Below are 19712 nucleotides of genomic sequence, written 5' to 3'. Positions count from 1 at the left end.
TCTGGGGTCTCGGGGATCTCCAAGTTTTTCCGGATATCTCTGGGGGTTTCGGAAGGTCTCCAGGTGTCTCTGAGGGTCTGGAGGTCTCTGTGCGGACAGGCTGGCCCTGCCTGGTACTCAGGCCAGGACTTGCTCAGCGTATGTCAGGCGGGCAGGAGAGGGAGTATAGAGACGTGCTGTCCAGAAGCTTCTGGATCCCCTCAGCCAGTGTGGGAGCCCACAGAGCCCAGAGCTGCGCCCCTTCCTGCAGGCTAGGGCATGGTCAGCTGTGGCTGCAGCAGGAGGCGCAGAGCCCAGGCTCCCAGACCAGGCCTATCAAACTGCCAGCGTGCTCCAGCCCCCAGACCCCCAGAGGCCAGGAACTTCCAGACACCCTGAGCCTCCTGAACTCCAGGTCCTCCCGATGTTCCATAGTGCAGGCCTCTCAGGTCCCCCAGACTCACCTCCAGAGCACCTATCCCAGCCCCCAAGCTTGCCTTGCCACACCCCCCACCGCCCCCCACAGCCAGGGTGTCAGTGGTTCCTCATTTCCTCATTTCCTCCTAGGCTAAGAGGCCCTAGCACTGGGGGGTGGGGGAGATGTCAATCCGCACCAAGCCTGAAACCAGCTGGTGCCCCTCTGTCCCTCTGGTCCTGAGAGCCTGAGTGTCTTGTGTGTGCCTGTTGAATGTGTTGAATAGGATTTGCATTCACACAGTGCAGTAGGATCCTAAAATAAGAAATATTAAAACATATATGGTGCAGTTCTCCCTCCCATCTGCCTGCTACTAAGAGGTAACCACAGGTATTTGTTTTTTCTGTTCCATCCAAAGTTTCCTTAGGCATATAAAATCTAGAAAGTTTTTTGCTTTTTTCACTTAACATTTTCTCTTGGAGACATCTGCCCTCACCCAGGCCGGCTCCCACCTCAGGGCCTTTGCACAGGCTGTTCCAGCCCTGGATGTCCTTCCCCTACCTCCTTACTCAATAAGCCCTCTTATCCTTCTCAGTAAGGGGCTCCATTGATCATTCCATTAAAAAGTTGCTGGGGCTGGCCCAGAGGTGCAGTGGTTAAATTCTCACATTCCACTTTGGTGGCCCAGGGTTCACCGGATCGGATCCTGGGTGCAGACCTATGCACCACTTGTCAAGCCATGCTGTGGCAGGCGTCCCACATATAAAGTAGAGGAAGATGGGCACGGATGTTAGCTCAGGGCCAGTCTTCCTCAGTAAAAAAAAAAAAAAAAAAAAAAAAGAGGAGGATTGGTGGTGAATGTTAGCTCAGGGCTAACCTTCCTCAAAATAAATAAATAAATAAATAATAAAAAGTTGCTGCCCTCCCTACTCGTTTCCCGCCTTTATTTTTCTCTGCATCCTCCCCACCACCTGCTATGGGTTTTCCTGATGGACCCCGCATGTCGCCTCTGCTGCACGGAACCAGCCAGAGCAAGCACTTTCGTCTATTTTGTTCACAGCTGTATCCACAGCTCCTGGGCCAGGGCCTGGCACACAGTACGCGCTTATAAAGGTTTGTGGAGGAAATGAATGAGTCTTTCCTTATCGGTTTGTAGAGGTCTATAATTTCATTTTCATGACTCTGCAGCACCCCCAGGATGGACGAACTGTTATTGATCTAGCCAGCCCCTGAGGTCGTTTCCAATTTTTTTTTTCATATAACAAAAAACGCTACACTAGGGCCTGGCCCAGTGGCATAGTGGTTAAATTTGTGCACTCCACTTCGGCGGCCTGGCGTTCGCAGGTTCGGATCCCGGGTGTGGACCTAGCACCGCTCGTCAATTCATGCTGTGGCAGCATGCCACATAAAACAGAGGATGATGGGCACGGATGTTAGCTCAGGGCCAATCTTCCTCACAAACAAACGAACAAACAAACAATGCTACAATGAATTATCTCATACCCGTGTCTCCTTTTAGCCTTCTTTTTTTTTTATTGTGCAAAATGCACTTAACATAAAATTTACCATTATAGCCATTTTAAAGTGAACAATTCAGTGATTTTTAGTACATTCACAGTGTTGTGCAACCATCACCCCTATCTAGTTCCAGAACATTCACATACCCCAAAAGGAAACCCCGTCCCCATGAGCAGCCCCTCCCCAGCCCCTGGCAACCACCAGTCTGCTTTCTGTCTGTGTGGATTTGCCTGTTCTGGACGTTTCCTGTAAATGGGATCATGCACTACGTGGCCTTTCGTGTCAGCTTCTCTCACTCAGCGCGAGGTTTTGTCCACGATGCAGCGCGGGTCAGGGCTTCCGTCCTTTATGAGGCTGAACGATATTCCGCTGTATGGATGGACCGCACTTTCTCTATCCGCTCATCAGTTCGCCCCCATGTCTTTCTGCAAACATCCAAGTCTTCGAGAGAGTCCCAGGAGTGGGATGCGGGGCGGTGGGCACACGTGTTCCCAATCCCAGACCCAGGGTGCCTTCCGGCAGGCTGCACCACGCATGCTCCCCCGGCGACGCACGGGGCTGCCTGTTTCCCCACAGCCGGGCCAGCACGGGGTGTCATCACACTTTTGAATTTTTGCCAATCTGATAGGTGAAAACAGAGGATATCTCGAGTCGTGATTTGCAGTTCCCTAGTAGGAGTGACTCTGTGGGTGTGTTGAAGCACCATTTGCAGCTTTCTGCAAAGTCCCATTCAAAACCTTTGGGTTTTTGAGCCATTCCTCTGCGATTGGAGACGGAAAGGGGCGGACCCTGAGGACAGGGGAACGCGTGAGGGGCTGGACTCCAGCCTCCCAGAGTCCAGGAGAAGCCTCTTGGGGTTTACCACATTTTAGAGATGTGGAAACTGAGGCACAGAGTGGTGAGTCAGGGGCTGAAACGGATTTGAGCCTGGTCTGCCTGCTGCCAGGCCCAGGCTGAGACCCTCTCCCAGCCCACCCCTGCCCACTCCCTCCTCAATCTCACGTGTGTCACCATCCTTCGAGTCTGACTCAGGCCTCCGTGCCCCTCTGGGACTCGGGCCTCCTCCCTACGTTCCTCACCCCCAGACGCCAGCCGGCCATGCTTTCTCAAGATGCAAGGACTTTGCCCCTGCTGCACCTGCTGCCTGAAATCTGTAACGCACTTGTTTCTGCCTGCCAACCCCAGACTTAACGTCCCCTCCCCCAGGGAGCCCTCTGCCCACCCTCCTTTAGCACGGAGGCATCATTGTGCATGAGCGAGAGCCCTGAGTCTATGGGAGAGGCTAGGAGCTCGGAGAGTCAAAGGCAGGTTTTAGGAAGCCTTGGCAAACTCCTACTCATATGTTGAAGCCCCAATTCTAATGCCTCATCCTCCAGGAAGCCTTCCAGGACCCTGTCCCTCCCTGTAGCCTGCCCTGACACCGTGGGGCTGGAGAGGTCTGTGTCCAGGTCTGTCTCCTCCCAATACTGGGTGGGTGCTGCTGGAGAACCTGGCAGGGCTGGGGTCTCTTAGGGGCCCAGCATGGGTGATGTTTGTTGAATGAATAAATGAATGCATGGGTTGGGAGTCAACTGCGCTGGGACCAGGAAGCTAGTTGATGAGGTAGCTGTCAGTTGGGGGTATTAATGGGGACATGGAGTCATTGGGTTCCAGCAAGAGGGAAGCGGGCCGCCCCTCCCCCTCCCCTGAGAATTCTGGGCCTTGAGGTCTTGCAAGGGGGCGGGTCTCTGTCTTCTTCATTCTTCCCCTCTGCACCCCGCCCGGACACCAGTTCCTCTTCCCTCCGAGTCGCTGGGTGCAGAGCCTGAGGGACGGCAGGGAGCACAGCCGGTCTGATCCGCGGAGGGTGCCCGCCGCTCCGGCCCCCGCGTCCAGGTGAGCCCCCAGCAGTCCCTCCGTGCGGGAGCCCTCCAGCACCGCCGCGGCGAGGGCGTGGCGCTGGGGCCAGAAACGCAGGACGGAGGCGCTGGGCCTCGGGTGTGCGCGGGGGCCGCAAAGCCGAGCTGGGGGCCCCTCCCGCAGCCCGCACCCCAGCCCCCGCCAGCCCGGCCTCCCGCCTCCCGCAGCCCTGCAGGAAGCAAGGAGCGGGCGGCGCGGGGCCGTTCCGGGGCAAACCTCTCATTTGCATATGGCCCCGTCTTGGCCAAGGAGGGGTTGGGGGGGTGGGGGCCGTGGGGGAAACTGGGAGAGCCCGAAGCGTCCCCTGGGGAGAAGGGGAAGGGCTGACCCGGCCGCCTGGCCGTCGGCGTTATGTGCCCATTGCCCAGACCGAGAGACTGAGGCTGGGGGGCCAGAGCCCACCAGCGTGGGGCTGCCTTTGACCTTATCAGAAGCTTCCGGAGCTGCTCCGAGCTATGCAGAATTAGGAACAATAAACGCAGGCGGAGAGGGCAGTGAGGGCAAGGGGGACCACAGGCTGAGGTCAGTTCTCGGATCCCCATCTCTATCTAGGTTGCCTGAATGGGGGGCGCCCTGGCGTGGCTGCTGCTGTTGCTGCTGCTGCTGCAGGATCCAGGCAGCCAGGGACTGTCCTGCAACGTGTCCTCCGGCGGCGTGGACTGGACCAAGGCATTCACAGACACATGCCTGAACTTCAGTGGCCAAGGCCTGAGCCTGCCCCAGAACCAGTTTCTGCAGGCCAGCAGTGTGGCCATCCTCGACCTGTCTGGGAACAGCCTTCGAGAGCTCCCGCTGCCGTTCTTCACCCGCCTGGAGAAGCTGAAGGTCCTGGATGTAACCCGCAACCCACTAGAACGTGTGGACAGGGCACTGGCCGAGCGCTGTGACATTGACCTGAAGGCTGACTGTCTCTGTGTGCTAGCATCCTGGGACGAGGTCCGGCGAGACAACTGCTCCCAGCAGCCCCCTCTGCAGTGCCTGCACACAGACACCGGCACCTGGCACAACGTCTCTGCCTTCCTGGAGGCCGGCTGCCCCCCTGGCCTGGCCCGGACCACCATGGGGGTGCTGGCAGCCAGTGCAGGCCTGTTCCTTGGGCTCGCCGTTGCTGGCTCAGTGCTGGCCTGGAGACTCCGGAGACACCGGGCATCCAGTAGCCAGGGTCTGAGCAAAACGTGGGCTGCTCAGGATGGTCCCTGGCCCGGCTCCGGCCGGCAGCCGAGGTACAGTAGCCGAGGCCTCAGCCCTGAGCCCTCGGGGGCCGCCCTGCGCAGGCCCTCCACACCTGACTATGAGAACATGTTCGTGGGCCAGCCGCCCGCAGGGCACCAGTGGGCCGACCACGGGTGAGTAACCCACACACATCTGCCGGCAAGACTCTGCAGCCAAACGGTCAGGGTTCATACCTCAGCTCTGCCTCTTGCAGGGTGTGTGATCTTAGGGCAAGTAGTCTGACGTCTCTGGGCCTCAGTTTCTTCATCTGTAAGATGGGCTAACAGCCCCTGCCTCATGGAGTGGGGATAAGAATTAAGTGAGCTCCTGTGTATGGGACAAGCTTCCCCTTTCATGACCTGCAAACCCAGTTTCTGCAGCCAGGGACGAGGAGAGAGGAGGCAGGTGCGCAAGGCAGAGTGAGGGCTCGCGGTAGCGGTCAGCGGTCTGGGCGCAGACCTCGTGTGACTCAGGGCTGTCTCTGAACCTCCATTTCCGTCTCTGTAAAATGAGGACAGCCCCCCCATACCTCCTTGTCACATAGGAGATGCTAAAAAGGCCCTGTGTCCCTCTTCCTCCACAGAGCCCCACTCCCCGAGATGGGCTGGCTGGACTCAGACAGATGCGCGCAGCTTTTCCAGTCGGGCGAGGGAGGGGAGGGCATTTCAGGGGGCGGCACCGGCAGGGCAAAGACCCGGAGACGGGAGAGGACAGAGAATCTGCTGTGAATGAATTGTGAGAAGGCAAGACACACGAGCTGAAGCTGGATGGGCCGGCAGCGTCCCTGTAGGAAGGGAGCAGGGCCATGGCGGTGTCAGGCAGCAAAGTCCACAAGGCGGGGAGGTCCCGGGGAGCCTGCTGGTGAGAAATGGGAGAACATACAAAGCAGATGCAAATATGGCTCCAAAGCAGAAGTGGGCTGCGGGAGGGAGTTGAAATCACTAGCCTCACTAAGGCAGTGTGTGCTTGGATGCCCGCCTCTGCCTCGCTGTCACCAAGCCCTCACGGTCAATCTCCTCCAAAAACATGTTTTTGAATTTGATGTGTCAGTCCATCCTACATTTTATAGTTGCAGAAATGGAGGCTCTGGGAGGAAAGGGGATGACTTGCCCGAGGTCACCCAGTGAGTCAGAAGTAGAGGCAGGAAACAAACACTGACTCTCAGTCCTGCCCATCCCTATACAACCATTTATATGTTCAGAGTAATTCATACTAAAGTATGAATGACTAATAGATACCCCTTATCCAAAGTGGTCTTTGTTACAAGAGGAGCCAGGGGAGTGGTTAGGTTGCTCCGGAGGCGGGAAGGTTCTTCTCCGGGGGTCTTGCCTACCATAGCTAGACATTCCTAGGAAGCTACCTCCTCCCCACCGACTCCGTGGACGCAGAAAGTGAGGCTCAGAGATTGATTTTTATATTGAGGCCACAAAGTCAGTTGTTTCAGGGGACCTAGCAAAAACATTTCCCATCTAAAGGGGCAGACACTGTTTGACTCCAGTCACTTGTGTCCATGTGGCCGCTGTGACCAGAGCTTCTGATTTTTCAAGAGGAAACTAAGGCGTAGATTTTAATGTGAAAAATGGGCAACCGTTTCAACTTTAAGGAAGAAACAATCCTACGGTGAACTCAAGGTCATCGGATGCAGCCCCGCAGTGCTGAGTCCACAAATCTTCCCTGAGTCACTGGCCCTACTTCCTTTCCTCAGAGAAAGCTGGCCTGGCTGGGAGGACGCCCCCCCGGGCCTCAGTGCCCTCATGGGTTAATCTTAGTAGTGGCTGCAGCCGCCCTGAACCTTCTTTGCCTCTCAAAGCTGACACGCCTGCCCTGAGTCCCACCTCCCTCCCATCTGTCTGTCCCCACAGGGCTCAGCCTTCCGAGGACGGTGACTTCTACATGAACTACAAGGGCCCTGACCATGCCTCCCAGCCTATCTACGGCAACCTGCAGTCGCTGGACTGGGCCCCGGAGGAGTACGTGATGGCTGGGCGCTGAGCCTCCCTCGGCCCCCATCCCAGCCTGTCCCCTTCCAGGTGACTCCGGGCCTTCTGGCTCTTCCTTGGCCTCAGTCTCTAAATATGGGCTATACCTTTACTTCTGAAAGTATTTATTAAGCACCTACTGTGTGCCAGGCATGGTGGTGACAAGCCGACAGAGGCCCCATTGGCTCCCCAATACTTGGGAGTGACCTGAGGTGGGAGAGAGGACCAATGAGAGTCTTCTGCTTCCTTGCACTTCTGCATCCCTCCTGCACTAGACACTGCTTGAGCCCCGAGTCCTGCCCCCAGCCACCTGTCGTCCTCCCCACATAAATCAGATCCCACCCTTCCCCAGCTTCCACACCCTTCACGTCAACCCATTGCTCTTCCAACAGACCCACGTCCTCCCCACCACCCATGAAACTTGGTGGGTTTTGGCCCTCACCCACCTCTCTGGCCCCATTTTCAGCAGTTTTGCTGCTAGACACTGGGCTTGTTCCCACCTCAGGGCCTTTGCACCTGCTGTTCTTTCTGCCTCAGATGCCCATCCCCCAGCTCTCCCCCTCAAGTTCCATCCTTCCTGCACTTCTCGGTTCAGATGTCACCTCCTCAGGGAGGCCTCCTCCCCGATCAGCTGAATCCCCTCTGCCTCGTTCACGAGTGCGTTGGCCAGGATGACTCCTGGGCACAATTTGTACTACAGTTGCTGCTTTTTTAATGATTTATCTTTGTGCTCATTTGTCTCCCTCATTCGACCATGCTCAAGTGGGATGGTTTCTGCCTGTCTCATGACTCCTGTATTCTCAGTGTACAGCCACACCTGGCACAAAGTGGGCACTCAGTGAATACATTCGGGGGCACCTACAGTCATTCAGGGCTGCCTCTGGGTGGTGGTGTTCACAGGGGACACACCTCACTCACTGCTGGAAGTGGATTCTCCTAACAGTTCCTCTCAGACACTCTCAGGGTGGACGGGCGGGTGGGTGTGAGGAGGGGCCTGGACTCAGCACATCTCAACAACTCCAAGATCCTGAGTAGGAAGAATTTACAACCAGGGAGATGCAGTGTGCATGAAAATGTTCTTCACAACTTGCTTATTTCTCCCTGCTCTTTTTATATGAAAGAACAGAGACACCATTAACATGGAGGGAGGTGCCACCAACAGGAGGGGCGATGGGACTCTTCTAATCAGGGGCCGCATCACAGTCAAAGCGCTTGATTGCAGATGGCCGTGACTTGATTGCAGATGCGCGTGAGCAGATGGGCTGCTGTGTTTGGAAAGGTGACTCCAGCGTGGAGAGAGACAGCAGCAGGACCGTGCTAGAGAGTCAGGGCCAGATAATTACAGAAACAGGAGTCCTGAGAGATGAGGAGGGCTGGAAGGTTGCTGAGAGCCGGAAGGGTCTCAGAAACAGGAACGGGAGCAGGGAAGTAGCGAAGCACGGCGATAGCGAGGGACGTCCTGGGCTGCCCCTGAGACCACTGGAGTCACGAAGGCCAGCCAACGCCCGGCGTCCCCGAGAACGCGCTGCCATCCGGTCCCTGACCCGCCGCCCTCGCCCCGGTACCAGGTGCCCTGCGGCATCAGGCCAGGGAGGGGCGGGCCCTTCCCTCGGTCACCAGCTCCATCCCGGCCACCACAAGGGTCAGGTCCGACAGCTCCATTTTTATTGACTGAGTTTTAAATAAACGCACCCTGCCAGGCCAGCCCTTCAGTCCCCAGGCAGGTCACCCCAATAAATTAATAATAAATACAAACATAAATACAGCCGTTTGGGCAGGAGGGAGTGGACGGCGGAGGTCAGGAAGGGGGACCCGGGTCCCGCGAGCCCCTTCGACAGGCAAGGCCCCCGAGGTGCGGAGGCCGAGCCGCTCACTGGCAGTGGCAGCCGGCGGCCACGAGGTCGTCGAAGGGCGTGAGCGCCACGCGGCCGTCGGCGGCCCGGTGCAGCAGCACCACGGGCGCGTAGCCGGCGGGCACGCAGCACGGCGCAGGCGCGGCGGCGGGCTTCAGGCCGTGCAGCCGCGCCTGTGCCTCCGCGTGCCTGCTCGCCGACCGGAACCGGCCCGGGCAGGCGCCGACGCACATGCGCACGTCCAGCTCGCGCGGCGCCACCACCCAGTCGGCCCAGCCCAGGTCTTCGATCGACGCGCGCAGGCTCAGCAGGCGGCAGCAGCGCCCCTCCCCGAGCGGGCACTCGTCCCGGGCGTGCGCATGCGCGCCGCGGCGCCCCCTGGCGGCGGGGGGCCGCCAGCGCAGCTCGAGCCGGGGCTGTGCCGCGCGCCGCGCCTCGGGCGACGGGCCCCCCAGCCGCGGCAGGCGCAGGCTGAGCGCGGGAGCCGCGGGGCCGCCGAGGCGGAGCTGGCGCTGCAGCTGCCGCGTCAGGTCCCACGAGCCTGGCGCCTGCGGGGACAGCCGGAGCAGGGCCTGGCGCAGGCGGGAGCCGGCAGGGAGCCCCTCGGTCAGGTCGGCCCGGAGGGCGTGCAGGCGCAGGTGGCCATCGGGCCCAAGCCGCACTGTGGGGAGAGAGAGGGGAAAGACGGTCACCCACGCGCCTACTGTGTGCCGGGGCGGGGGTGCCCGTTTCCTCCCACACGCGAAGCTCGATCCCACCCCAGGGCCTTTGCGCAAGCTGCCTCCTCTGCCGGGCACACTCTTCCCCTGAGCCTCAGCCGGGGCTGCTGTCCCTCCGGCCTGCCTAACGCAGGCACCGCCCTCCTCTATGCGCCGGTGTATCATTCGTCTCCCCACCAGGTTCTCAGAAGGGATTTCTGTCCGCTTGTCACCACCATGCTTGGCACACAGTAGGCGCTTAGTAGGGAGAAGGGAATGTATAGCCCGTGTTTAGAGGCTGAGATTCAAACGCTGGCTCCGCCTTCTCCTTCTGACAGTCAGAAACATTTTACTGAAGGCCTACTAAGTGCCTGGGGCTGAGGACTGCAAGTCTGTACTTCTCGGGTTCCATAGCTGAGTAATGAAGGGCACCAGGCTCCCCAGGATTCTCAGACCCACAGGCTGGTGCAAGTGTGGGGAATACTGGGGGGAATGGGGTTTGAGGACCCTCGACGCAGTCGCTAGGCTCAGAGAGGGCGAGGTCTACCTGGATTCTCACAGCACAAGCGCGACTGGGATGGGATGAGAGCGCTCCCTTCCAGCCGAACACCGCCCCCCACCTACCACCCCTACCCCCACCCCCTACCCCCACCCCCTCCCAGCCCCCAGCGCAGCCCAGCTCTTCTTCCACTGTCCCCACCTCCCGCCCCCCCAGCCTCCCTGGAGGGCGCGAACATCCTCCCTCCCTTCCTCCCTGAAGGCACCTGTCACGTGCGACTTTAGCAGTGCTTTCTACAGCGATTGCATCAGATTCGGGACCAGCCCGGACAGGTTCTGCACTCGCTACGCACCGCTCGTCCCCGCCCCTTCTCCCCTCCCCTGCATCCTTCCTCCTGGATCCCCCCAAAGCCACCACCTCAACCCACCTACATGCAAGGACAGGGACCCCGCCCCCGGGCCCGACCTTGTCTCTGGGTTCTCCAGGCTCAGTGAGCCTTCGAGAGAGTTGCTGGCTTTTCTCTAGGGCTCAGTTTCCCCATCTGCGATCCGAGGACGCATTGTAACATATCACGTTGGCTAAGCCTCGCCTTATCCCCATGCAAACGGGCCGCCAGCTCCCCCATCGGCCCCAAGGGGATACGTTCTTGCCTGGGCTCACAGATGGGGAAACTGAGGCTCAGCAGCAGGCCTGGGCCTCTATGACTCAGAACCACTGCTTAGATGATGGGAGCTGCGGGGCTGGGGGGGGGGTCCTCCAAGATTTCACTCACGCTTCGGGGTGAGTATCCGGACATGATCAACTGGGATGGGGTCGGCGTTCCAGTCTTCCTGGGTCTGGTTCAACAGCAGCCTGGCCTGCAGGTGCTCGTAGCGTTTCCGCAACTCCCGGAATCTAGAGACATCGAGACTGGAGTGCCCGCCTGAGGGTCCCAGGAAGGCCGGGGAGTGGTCCTGGGTGAGAGGTAGGGCGCCTCCCGGAGGCAGCCACAAGAGCAGCCACGACAGGAGCAGCATCGGAAAGTGGCGCATGGCTGTGCTACTTCAGCTCTGAGCCGGGACTGACGGGACGCTGCTGCTGGACTGGCCTTTATAGTCCCCCCGGACTTTGTCCGCCCCCGCCTGCCTGGTCCCGCCCGCCGTGGGTGCAAAGTAAACACTCCAGGGACCACAGCTGGGCAGGGTCTTGGGCTGCTTTTCCGGGGAGGGATTTGAGGGAGGGGGTGCTCCTGGGGAAGGTGGGGAAACCTCTCCCCCCAGGGAGCCTCTCTGAGCCTCAGTATCCTCTTCCCTGAAATGGGGACATCATCCCAGCTTGGCGGGCTGGTAGGAAGAATAGAATGATTTTGTCAAAAAAAGACTTATTACCGTGTGCTAAATTCCACAGCAAGAGTTTATGAGGTGGCCATCTTCCCCCATGGGATTCCCTCTGTCCCCTCTCTGGTTAGGATCAAAGGCTGCAGATGCTGAAAAGCAAAGGAAGCAGAGGAGGAAGGGCCAGAAAGTGCATCCTTGGCCAAGTCATTCCTCTCTATCACACCTCTGTTTCTTCATCTGGAAAACAAGGGCCAACACTTTCCCTGGAGAGAAGGTCAAATGAGGTGTAAAGGACAGGGCCAGGCACATAGTAGCTATGTGATAAACTGGGTGTTTTTGCAATTACTTGTCCTTAAATGGGAAACTTCTATTCATTCTTCAAAACCCTACTCAAAAAGCCCCTCCTGCAGGAAGCCTTCTCTGACATTACGTTTCCAGGCTCAGCTGGGTGTTCCCAACCCCCATCCTCTCCTCCAGCCCTGGCCTGACCCCACAGCACTGGGAGTGCCTGTGCTTGGCTCCAGCTGCCCCAGCCTGGGGACTCCTTGAAGGCTTGGGCAGGGAATTGGGGTGCTGAGGTGTAGGGCAGGGAGGGCTGAGGTGAGGTCCGGCCACGAGATAGTAGAGGGGCAGGAGGTGCCCCAGGAACACCCTTCCCCCGGGGCACCCAGACCTTCCTCCACTGCTCAGCACTCCCTGCCCTGGGCACTGACCCCTGTGCGTGCTTCCAGGTTCCTGGCAGCAGAGAGGTGGGTGGCTGTGCAAGGGAGGTCATGGGGGGTGTAAAGTGTGACAGGGCACCTGCGGGCAAGAGGTACAAGCAAGGCTCCCTCTGGAGGAACAGTCCTGGCCTCCCCTACCCCCAGCACACACCCACTGGCTGTGGGAGACCCGCCTCCCCCCGAGTGTCAGGCTCAGCCTCTGTGCGGGGGGGTTATGGCCTGGCGACCGGGGTCCAGAGGCTCCCCCGGACACTCCGGGCACTCAAGTGCCCAGTAACACGGCTGCGCCCGCCACCACCCTGTCCCACCCAACTGCAGCTGCTCAGAGGCTGGGCCAGCCTCCCTCCATTCAGACCGGGTCCCTGTCTAGAGATAAGGAGGCCACTGGCCAGAGGGGCGAGTAGGCGACAGAGTCATAGGGGACAGCCCGTGGCGGACCTTGTTTATGCTCGCGCCAGCTGGCAGGCTTCGTTGGAGTCCAGTGGGAACGCTGCGTTCCCCGGGTCGTCGAGGCTGGAGGCCTGGGGGCCACGTCCCCTCACCACCCTCCGTCTCCTGGGTGGCTGCCACGGATGGACACGGAGGGTCCACAAAAATCTGCAGAAAACTCACCATTTAAAGTGAACAATCCAGTGGCACTTAGTACATTCACAGTGTTGTGCAACCATCACCTCTATGTAGTTCCAGAACATTCCATCACCCCAAAAGGAAACCCCATCGCCATGAGCAGCCGCTGTCCACCCCCCCCCCCCGACCCCCCTACACCAGCCCCTGGCAACCACTGACCTGCTTCTGTCTCCGTGGATTTGTCTGTTCTGGATGTCCCCTGCTACATATCCTGCACCCGATTTCCAATGCGGGTGTGTGGGTTTTTCCCCGGACAACAATTCTCCCACACCAGCTGGGTGTCCTAGAATCCAGCTCAATTCTGACACCGTCTACCCAGAGAGAGCATCCGATCCTACAGGGGAGGGCTCAGTCCCACAAGACTGCCCCCCACCTCGGATGACAATCCCAAGTCCAGGTTGTCACCTGTGCTTCTGACCAACCTGCTGTAAACGAGAGGCTCCCACGACCCCTATCTCGGGTTCAGTGTCTTTGCAAGAGCGGCTCCCAGAACTCAGGAGGCGCGTTTACTCCCTGGATTCCTGATTTATTACAAAGGGTATTAAAGGATACGAATCCACAGCCGGATGAAGGGGTGCAGAGGGCGAGGAAGGGCGAAGGCCCAGGCCCGCGCTCTCTCTGGGCACCTCCGCTGCTCACCAACCTGGAGGCTCTGCGAACCCCATCCTTTTGGGGTTTTCTGGAGGCTTCTTTTCACAGGCATGAGTAAGTCACCGGCCATCGGTAATGGAACTCCATCTCCAGCCCCTCCTCAGAGGTCGGGGGTGGGAGCCCTCTCATCACAGGTTCCCCTGGCAACCAGCCCCATCCTTGGGGCCTCCTGAAGTCCTGTTACTAACACGGCAGAAAGACGCCCTGCCACACTCATCACGGGGACTCCAAGGCTTCCGGGGGCTCGGGGCCAGAAGACAGTCAAGGAGCAAATCTATGTTTCTCGTTGTCAAGTCACAATATCACACATAGAAGTAGGATCGCAGACTGTGTGGCCCTCTGTGTCTGGCTCCTCTCACTCAGCATGAGGTTTTCAAGGTCCCTCCGTGAGGTAGTGTGTCAGGGCTTCAGTCCTGTCTACGGCTGAGCACTGGTCCATTGTGTGGCTGGACCGTGTTTTGTTCATCTTCTCATCGGCTGATGGACACCTGGGTTGTTTCCACCTTCTGGCGATTGTGACCAGTGCTGCTTGAACGCATGCACACAGACTGGATGACCTGTCTTCAGTTCTTCTGGGGCTACACCCAGGAGTGGGATTACCGGGTCATACGGTCATTCTATGTTTGTTTGTTTGTTTGTTTGGTGAGGAAGATTGCCCCTGAGCTCACATCTGTGCCAATCTTCTTCTACTTTGTATGTGGGACGCTGCCTCAGTGTGGCTCGAGGAGCAGTGCGTAGGTTCGCGCCCAGGATTCGAACCAGTTAACCCCGGGCCATGGAAGTGGAGTGCACAGACTTAACCTCTACGCCACCGGGCGGCCCCATGTTTAGCTTTTCAAGGAGTCACTGGAATGTTTTCCACAGCCTCCACCTTTTTATTTTTAAACTTTTATTGAGATATGACTTACATAAAGTAAAAAAAACTCCACTAATCTTAGATGTTCAGTTCCATGACATTTCACAGATTGTATGCCTGTGGGACTGCTTCCCAGATGAGGTTCTAGAACATTCCCAGCCCCAGGAGCACCCTGGGGCCCCCATCACTCTCCCTGCTCCTGGATAACAGCCATGCCCCCCTCTATCAGCATGCATGAGTTTGCCTGTTTGCCAACTTGATGTAAACAGAACCAGCCAGCACACCCTCTTTTCTGTCCAGTGTCTGTCACTAAACACCATGTCCGTGGGTCACTGTGTCCTTTGTTATCTGCCGGGTGGTCTGCTCTTTGTCTGTGCTGTATAGTATTCCACTGTGCACATCTAAGAATGGAGCTGCTGACTCATGAGTGGGCACCTGTCACTTTACGAGCAGAACCAGTAATTCGGTCAGTTTAATCCTGGATTTTCTCAAGGGGACACAACACTAACGAGGGCCTGGGGGATCCGTGGGGACAGGAAAGGGGAACATTAGCTCCATGGCAGTTTCCACTTCACCAAATTCTGGAATGCTGGCAGCCAGGCCAATCTGGCTCCCCTTTGAAATATCTTTAGGCGATGACCTCATGGCCAGCCCTGCGGCTGTGCTGGGAGGAACGGTGGGGCGGGCAGCAGGCAGCCAGCCAGCAATGAGCTCAGCGGGTTGGGACCCGCATTCCTCGCTGGCAGCATCCACCGGTCCCTGGAGGCTGGTCCAGGGCAGAGGTAAACAGAACACGGAGGCCAGGGGTCAGGCTGTCCCCTCCACCTGGCTTGGCCCCAAACCTCCCAGAGCTTTCCCTCACCACCTGCTCTGGGCTGTAGATACCCTTGCCAAATTCACGCAACACGCTAGAAAGTTTGCACACCCACATTTATTGCTGGTTTCTCGTGACAAGAGGCCAACAAGGTCATGGGAGGAGGATCCGGAAGAGGAGGAAAAGCAGATTATTTTTCAGTCTCCCCTGAGTTCACAGGCCAGAGAACAGCTGATCCATCATGTGAACGTCCCTCAAGGCCGGCGCAGGCCTGTGTCACCCAGCCGTTCTGCAGCCGGCCTGGGTCCCCGTCCCGGCCCAGCCCTGGGATGCCCAGCAGATCTGGGAAGCACGTCTGATCTCTCCAAAGCTCGGCTTCTCAGTTCTCCCCCGCACACGGCAGCACTGACTAGATGAGGCTGATTGAGAGCTATAACCTCAATATTTAGAACCAAAAGCCATTATTATTACAGGGGGTTGTGTGATGATGTCTCAGCTTCAGCCAGAGTTGGGTTCAGAGAAGCGTGGACATGTTTGCTTGGAAAGAACGGCCCCCAGGGCAAGCTCCTATTTATCTCTTAAACCCCGGCTTTCATGTCCCATCTTCCATTACGGCTTCTCTATTCTCGCCTCAGGTTCTCTCAGGCTGAGGAGCCTCCCTCTGGCCCCATCGTAACCACACAGGGCTGGAGTGTCAGTGTGTGGCTTTGTGTACCCCAGACCAGGGTCTTCTCAAGGACCAAGCCACAGTGTCACTATATTAGTGTCCTGGGGCCGCTGTAACAAAGGACCACAAACCAGGGTACTTAAAACAGCGGAAGCTTCTTCTCTCACAGTCGCGAGGCCAAAAGTCCAAAACCAAGGAGTGGGCAGGGCCGCACTCCCTCCAGAGGCTCTAGGGGAGGGCCCTTCCTTGTCTCTTTCAGCTCTGGGGCCCCAGGTGTCCTCGGCTGGTGGCCACGTCACTCCAATCTCTGCCTCCGTCTCCACACGGCCTTCTCCGCCTCCACATCTCTCCTCTTCTCTCTCTGAGGACACCTGTCATTAGATTTGGGGCCCACCTAAATCTAAATCCAGAATGATTTCACTCCGGGATCCTTACTTATATCTGCAAATAAATATATGTTTCCAAATAATGTCACATTCACAGGGACTGAGGGTTGGGACGTCAGATTGTCACAGGAATTTGTGGTCCAGAGAAAGGCCATGGAACCCTTGAGAGACATTCCCAGCAGAGAATGGCGGGGTGGGAGTGGGACACCTACTTCTGCAGCAGAGTGTGGAGCAAAGAAAGACATGCCAAGAGGAAAAATCTGAGGACCTACTATGTGTCAGACACTTAAGATACAATCTTTATAAAACCTGCTGAGATGGACCCGTGATCCCCATTTCACAGATGACAAACTGAGGCCGGAGAGGTGGGCTCGCCAAGGCCGCACGGCCAGAAGCCAGGGAGGCTGGGGTTCGAGTCCCAGGCAGCCAGCCCCCAGCCCTCCCCATCTCCCTCAGAGCCTCGAGCCGAGGGGATCGGCCGTCCTGAGGGGCGAGCACGAGATAAGGAGAGAAGGAACTATAATCTTCCCCCTACCCTTCTGAGTTCTTGGCTGAGACCCCCGTAATAAAAGACAGATTAACAACAGAATAGCAAACAGAAGTTTAACACGTAGACCTCAAGCACAGCCACGTGCCACATAAGGACGTTTCGGTCCAAGATTGACCACGTAGACAACAGTGGTCCCACAAGATCAGTGCCACAGAGCCTGGGTGTGTAGGAGGGCAGGAGGCTACGCCATCCAGGCTTGGGTAAGTACACACTATGATGGTCGCATAACAACGCATCTCTTGGAACGAGTTCCTGCCACCCGGTGACGCACCACTGTAACCCTGGGAGATACCCAGAGCAGCTTAGCGACGCTCCAGATGGCCCAAGCCACAGAAAGATGGCAGGGGGCGTGAGGCCGGTTACGGCAGGTGACCAGGAAAAGCTCTGCAAACAAGGAGGCATGTAGATTTGAGTCTGTGCTTCCCCCTCCGAAGATCCTCTTGTGGTTTACAGCTGTCCTTCTCTTCCGGTGCGGGCAGGCAGACAGCCCTACAAACGGGGGTTTTCCTCACAAATGTAAATTTCCCCTACAAAAGGGTAACTTCTACTCCGTTTAACTTCCACTCCATTTTCAGAGCTTTTCCCATGTCTGCAGTTTCTCAAAATAATCAGCTCAAAACAATCCTTGTGCCAAAGAGGCACATTCTGGAGTGGCATCTTCTGCCATGCTCCAGGTGGGAATAATACACGTGCGATGTGGGCATACAATGGGCTTGCAATACCTGTGCATCGTGGGAAAAGCCCAGGCTCAGGGAAGGGAGACCCAGGTTCAAATCCTGGTCCTGCCAATTCTTGGCTGTGTGACCCTGGGCAAGTGGCTTGGCCTCTCTGTGCCAGGCTCCTTCTTCAATGTCCTAAGCCCTTGACAGCCATAGCTGTGAGGACCCATAGGTCTTTCTCCTTTGTGCTAACACAAGAGGTACTTTAAAGGAACTCATCTATTCATTTATTCACTCTGTTAAAAAAAAAAAAAAAGGCCCAAAATGGAGTCACTTGTGCTAAGCTCCAGGTCAGCAAACTAAGACCTAATTGCAGTTTCAGCCTCACCTGGGAACGTGGCCTTTAACCGTTCGCTCTGGGACTTCCTGGGCAGCACCAGTGAGGCCATCTACCTGACAGACCCCTGCCTTCCACCAAAGAAGGTGACTTTGTCTGAAATGATCTTTGCTTTTCTTGACGACTTCCTTGTCCCATCTCCTTTCTGCCTTAAAAATCCTTCCATTTTGTACAGCTCCTTGGAGCGCCTCTCTACCTGCAAGATGGGATGCTGCCTGATTCATGAATCACTGAATAAAGCCAATTAGATCTTTAAATTTACTTAATTGAATTTTTTGACAACTTATTCATTCATTTCAAATATTTCTTTAACATCTTGTTAAAATTTTTCTTTAACACAAGAAAAGAAGGTTCTAGGCATGGGAGGATTAGCAGGAAGGGCGCTCCTGGCAGGGGACACAGCATGTTCAAAGGCCCTGAGGTCAGAAAGTCTCACAAAGGCAGCTCCAGGTGCCAGGCTAGCTGATGAACTTGGAAGCAGATGAGGCTCAAACCCTGTTTGGCTTCTCCTAGGCTCTGTGGTCTGGGCAAGTGAGGGCTTCACATCCCAGAATCTTTTCCTCTTCAAGGGCAGTTTCCTCACCTGGAAAGGTTTATTTGCACCTCTTTACAGTCAAGGAGAGGTTAGAAAGTCTGTGACAACGTAAACACACCTCAAAAACTGCCCAATCAATGGCAGGGGTTACTTGTTGAGCAAAGACAGTTTCATTAATTAATTTTTAATTTTTTTATCATGGCAAAATGCACATAAAATGTATCATTCCTAGCCATTTTAAAACATGCAATTCCAGCGAAGGAAACTATCAACCAAATGAAAAGGCGACCTATTGAATGGGAGAAGATGTTTACAAATCGTATATCTGATAAGGGATTAATAGCCAAAATATATAAAGGACTTATACAACTTAATATCAAAAAATAAACAACCTGATTTTAAAATGGGCAGAAGACCTGAATAGACATTTTCCAAAGAAGATGTACAGATGGCCCACAGGTACATGAAAAGATGTTCAACATCACTAATCGTCGGGGAAATGCACATCACCTCACACCTGTCAGAATGGCTACTGTCAAAAAGACAAGAAATAACAAGTGTTGGAGAGGGTGTGGGGAAAAGGGAACCCTCACACACTGCCGGTGGGAGTGCAAACTGGTGCAGCCACCATGGAAAACAGTATGGAGACCCCTCAAAAAACGAAAAATAGAACTACCATATGACCCAGCTATCCCACTACTGGGTATCTACCCAAAGGATACAAAAACGTGACCTCAGAAAGACATCTGCGCCCCATGTTCATTGCAGCCTCATTCACAACAGCTGAGGCGGGAGACGCCCTGAGTGCCCCCCCACAGAGGACGGATAAAGCCGATGCGGTGTAGACACACACACGTGTACCATGGAATGCTGCTCAGCCATAAAAAATAATGAAGTCTTGCCATTTGTGACATCATGGGTGGGACTAGAGGGGGTTATGTTAGGTGAAGTAAGGCAGAGAAAGACAACACTGTGTGATCTCGCTCATAGGCGGAATGTAAACAAAACAAAACAAATGAACAAAAAAACAAAACAGAAATAGACTCATGGATACAGAGCACAGACTGGTGGTCGCTGGGGGGGAGCATTGAGGGGTGGGCGAACCAAGAGAAGTGGATCGAGAGGCACAAAGTTCCAGCTGTGAAATAAATAAGTCACGAGGATGCAGTGTGCAGCATAGGGCGTGTAGTCAATAATACTGTAATACCTTTGTATGGGGACAGGTGTTACTAGACTCACTGAGCAGTTCATTTCATGATATGTATAAATATCGAATCACTATGATGGACACCTGAAACTGATATATATTGTATGTCAATTATACTTCAATTAAAAAAGTGTGCAGGGGCTGGCCCGGTGGTGCAACGGTTAAGTTTGCACATTCTGCTTCAGCGGCCCTCGGTTCATCAGTTCGGATCCCGGGTGCGGACATGGCACTGCTTGTCAAGCCATGCTGTGGCAGGCGTCCCACATATAAACT

At 56.1% G+C, this 19712-nt stretch overlaps 2 protein-coding genes across 2 annotated transcripts; one reads left to right on the top strand and one right to left on the bottom strand.

Annotated features, from left to right (window-relative positions):
* The first annotated feature begins 3632 nt into the window (after nucleotides 1–3632).
* LRRC25 (leucine rich repeat containing 25) lies at nucleotides 3633–7114 on the top strand. Its single transcript, XM_014831587.3, has 3 exons — nucleotides 3633–3787; nucleotides 4364–5157; nucleotides 6886–7114. The coding sequence occupies exons 2-3, from the start codon at nucleotides 4373–4375 to the stop codon at nucleotides 7013–7015; spliced, it is 915 nt and encodes a 304-aa protein (XP_014687073.3). The 5' UTR covers nucleotides 3633–3787; nucleotides 4364–4372; the 3' UTR covers nucleotides 7016–7114.
* Nucleotides 7115–8735: 1621 nt separating this feature from the next.
* GDF15 (growth differentiation factor 15) lies at nucleotides 8736–11404 on the bottom strand. Its single transcript, XM_044773560.2, has 2 exons — nucleotides 10825–11404; nucleotides 8736–9516 (listed from the first exon to the last, which is right to left on the bottom strand). The coding sequence occupies exons 1-2, from the start codon at nucleotides 11081–11083 to the stop codon at nucleotides 8873–8875; spliced, it is 903 nt and encodes a 300-aa protein (XP_044629495.2). The 5' UTR covers nucleotides 11084–11404; the 3' UTR covers nucleotides 8736–8872.
* Nucleotides 11405–19712: the final 8308 nt, after the last annotated feature.

The sequence above is a fragment of the Equus asinus genome, chromosome 10, assembly GCF_041296235.1.
Source record: "Equus asinus isolate D_3611 breed Donkey chromosome 10, EquAss-T2T_v2, whole genome shotgun sequence".
Lineage (NCBI taxonomy): Eukaryota > Metazoa > Chordata > Mammalia > Perissodactyla > Equidae > Equus > Equus asinus.
This window is presented reverse-complemented; position numbering and strand designations above follow the sequence as displayed.

Coding starts and splice junctions, on each gene's coding strand:
- LRRC25 (XM_014831587.3), top strand. CDS start 4,373: ATGGGGGGCGCCCTGGCGTGGCTGCTGCTGTTGCTGCTGCTGCTGCAG. Junction 5,158..6,885: donor CACCAGTGGGCCGACCACGG/GTGAGTAACCCA, acceptor CTGTCCCCACAG/GGCTCAGCCTTCCGAGGACG.
- GDF15 (XM_044773560.2), bottom strand. CDS start 11,083: ATGCGCCACTTTCCGATGCTGCTCCTGTCGTGGCTGCTCTTGTGGCTG. Junction 9,517..10,824: donor CCGGATACTCACCCCGAAGC/GTGAGTGAAATC, acceptor CTCTCCCCACAG/TGCGGCTTGGGCCCGATGGC.